We start from the raw sequence: 2,303 nt of genomic DNA, 5'->3' as shown, positions 1-2,303 counted from the left end.
AAACATTTAACATTTGTTAAACTACATATTTTCCTTTTTTTTTTTTGTGTGGATTATACTTTAATTTTTTTAAAAAATTATATATTACTTAAAAATGAGTTGCTTAAACGTTCAACCTGTTCAACTTCCCATAACAAATAAATATAGAAAGTAATAATGTGTTTAATTTATAAAGTTTTAGATATTATTCAAAAAAAAAAAAATATATATATATATATATATATATATATATATATATATTGTAGTGTATATATATATTTTTATTCTTATTTATTTTCTTTCTTGCTAGTCTGCCTGCTGGAAAACCTTCCCATAGACATGAGTCAACATTTTGTAGAGTAAAAATTGAAATGTTATGTATTATTTCTTTATCTCCATTTTTCTTACTCTCTCTCTCTCTATATATATATATATATGAATTTTTTTTTATCTACATTTACAGTTCTTTTCTGACACAACGGAAAAAGAATGTAAAGGTAGCAGAAGAAATATTAACCATCGAAATAAATCTTCGATTTTTGACAGTGTTGAAGAAAATGATATTATAGGTATAATTATATCTACAAATATGTATAAAAAGTATATGTGATATATATATATACATATGTACTCCTTTTAATTCCACCACTTTTATATATATACCATCATAGATAACACCAAAATAAATCAATATAATAATGTCAAAAAAAGGTTTGTTAGTAACAATTCTTTAGAATTTAAAAAAACTTTTCAAAAAAATATAAACTATGTTCCAAATGAAAAATATGGTAAAAAAAATATCCCCCATGTCAGAAATCTTTATATATTTTCAAGACAAGAACTGAAGTAAAAAAAAATAATAAATAAATAAATATATATATATATATATATATATGTATATATGTATATGTTTATATATTATTCTTCTTTATATGTATTATATAATTCATGGTTTATATTATCATTTTAATTTTTATAATTTCCTACTTTTCAACAGTGAAACAAAGGAAAGGAAAAGGTAATAAAATAAATAAATAAATAATATTCATATATAAATATATATATATATATATATATATATATATATATATATAAACTAATACATTTTTGAACAACCCAAATAAAATTTAAATTATTTCCATGTAGCTCTAAAAAAATAAGCAACTATAGTTTAGAAAAGAATCCAAACAAGTGGGGAGTTGACGTTTTAAAATATAACTTGCCTTCACCAAAAAAAATATATAGACATGTAGATAACTTGACAGTACGAATATAAGAAAAAAATATAATATGTATGTGTACATATTACTCATTTAGCTTATTAGATTAATTAATTCTTGATATAAATATATTTAATATATTAAGGATATTAAATAAATATATATACATATATATATATATATATATATATATATATATATATATATATATATATTTATTTATTTATTTATATTTATGTAGACCTGCTTAGTTCCAAAAATAAGTGAAGATTCCTTTATTCCTAAAAAAAATAAAAAATATTACGTCACTCATCTGGAGGTATAAAAGAAAAAGATAAAAAAAAAATATATATACATTATAATATTTTTTTTTTTTTTTTTTTTTTTATCATATCTTATTATATTTATTATTTATTTGTAGAAATCTCTATGCCCCAAAGAAAATATTTTATTGTTAAATTCTAAGAAAAAATTAATTCACTTACATCAATCAAAATTGGAGGTAAGATATATAAACCATTATATATGAATTTACTTATATTTTTATAAATGTTCATATTTTTTATATTTTATGTAGATGAATTGTGTGCCCAAAGATTATGAACAGGAAATAAATAAAAACAAGCCTGTCTTTCTTGAAAGAAATTTAAACGTAAAATAAAATATATATATATATATATATATACAGATATGTATTTACTTATTTGCAATATTTTACTATTCTTATTTTATATATTTTTTATTCTTTGTATAGAACAACCTCATTCCTATAGTAGAATGTAAAAGAAGAACGTTTCATGTAAACGACACATGTAAAAATAAGCAATGTTCTATAAACTTCAGTTGTACTGTGATTTCAAATAATTATAAAAATGGGAAAAAAAAAAAAAAAAATATACATATATATATATATATATATATATACATATTTTGTACATATTTCGCTTTTAGGTGAAAGAAAACCTTCGCCTTTTAGATCTGGAAAAAGAATAGGATATATTTTCACACGAAATGATAACCCTACTTTTTTTTTTTAAAGAATTGTCCATCCTTCATATATTTTTTTTTAATCCCTTATACATACATACATATATATATATATAT

The 2,303-nt window shown here is 19.2% G+C and overlaps 1 protein-coding gene across 1 annotated transcript; it reads left to right on the top strand.

Moving 5' to 3' along the window:
• Window positions 1–94: 94 nt before the first annotated feature.
• PRSY57_0720100 (hypothetical protein) lies at window positions 95–2,236 on the top strand (the record flags this gene model as incomplete). The annotated part of the gene is made up of 11 exons (XM_012906855.1): window positions 95–150; window positions 290–338; window positions 443–548; window positions 651–825; window positions 977–997; window positions 1,126–1,243; window positions 1,441–1,518; window positions 1,621–1,701; window positions 1,777–1,851; window positions 1,954–2,044; window positions 2,151–2,236. 11 exons carry the CDS (start codon window positions 95–97, stop codon window positions 2,234–2,236), a joined length of 936 nt encoding a protein of 311 aa, XP_012762309.1.
• Window positions 2,237–2,303: the final 67 nt, after the last annotated feature.

The sequence above is a fragment of the Plasmodium reichenowi genome, chromosome 7 (assembly GCF_001601855.1).
Source record: "Plasmodium reichenowi strain SY57 chromosome 7, whole genome shotgun sequence".
NCBI classification, from domain to species: Eukaryota; Apicomplexa; class Aconoidasida; order Haemosporida; family Plasmodiidae; genus Plasmodium; species Plasmodium reichenowi.
The sequence above is the reverse complement of the archived record's forward strand: the minus strand, read 5'-3'. Positions and strand labels throughout refer to the sequence as shown.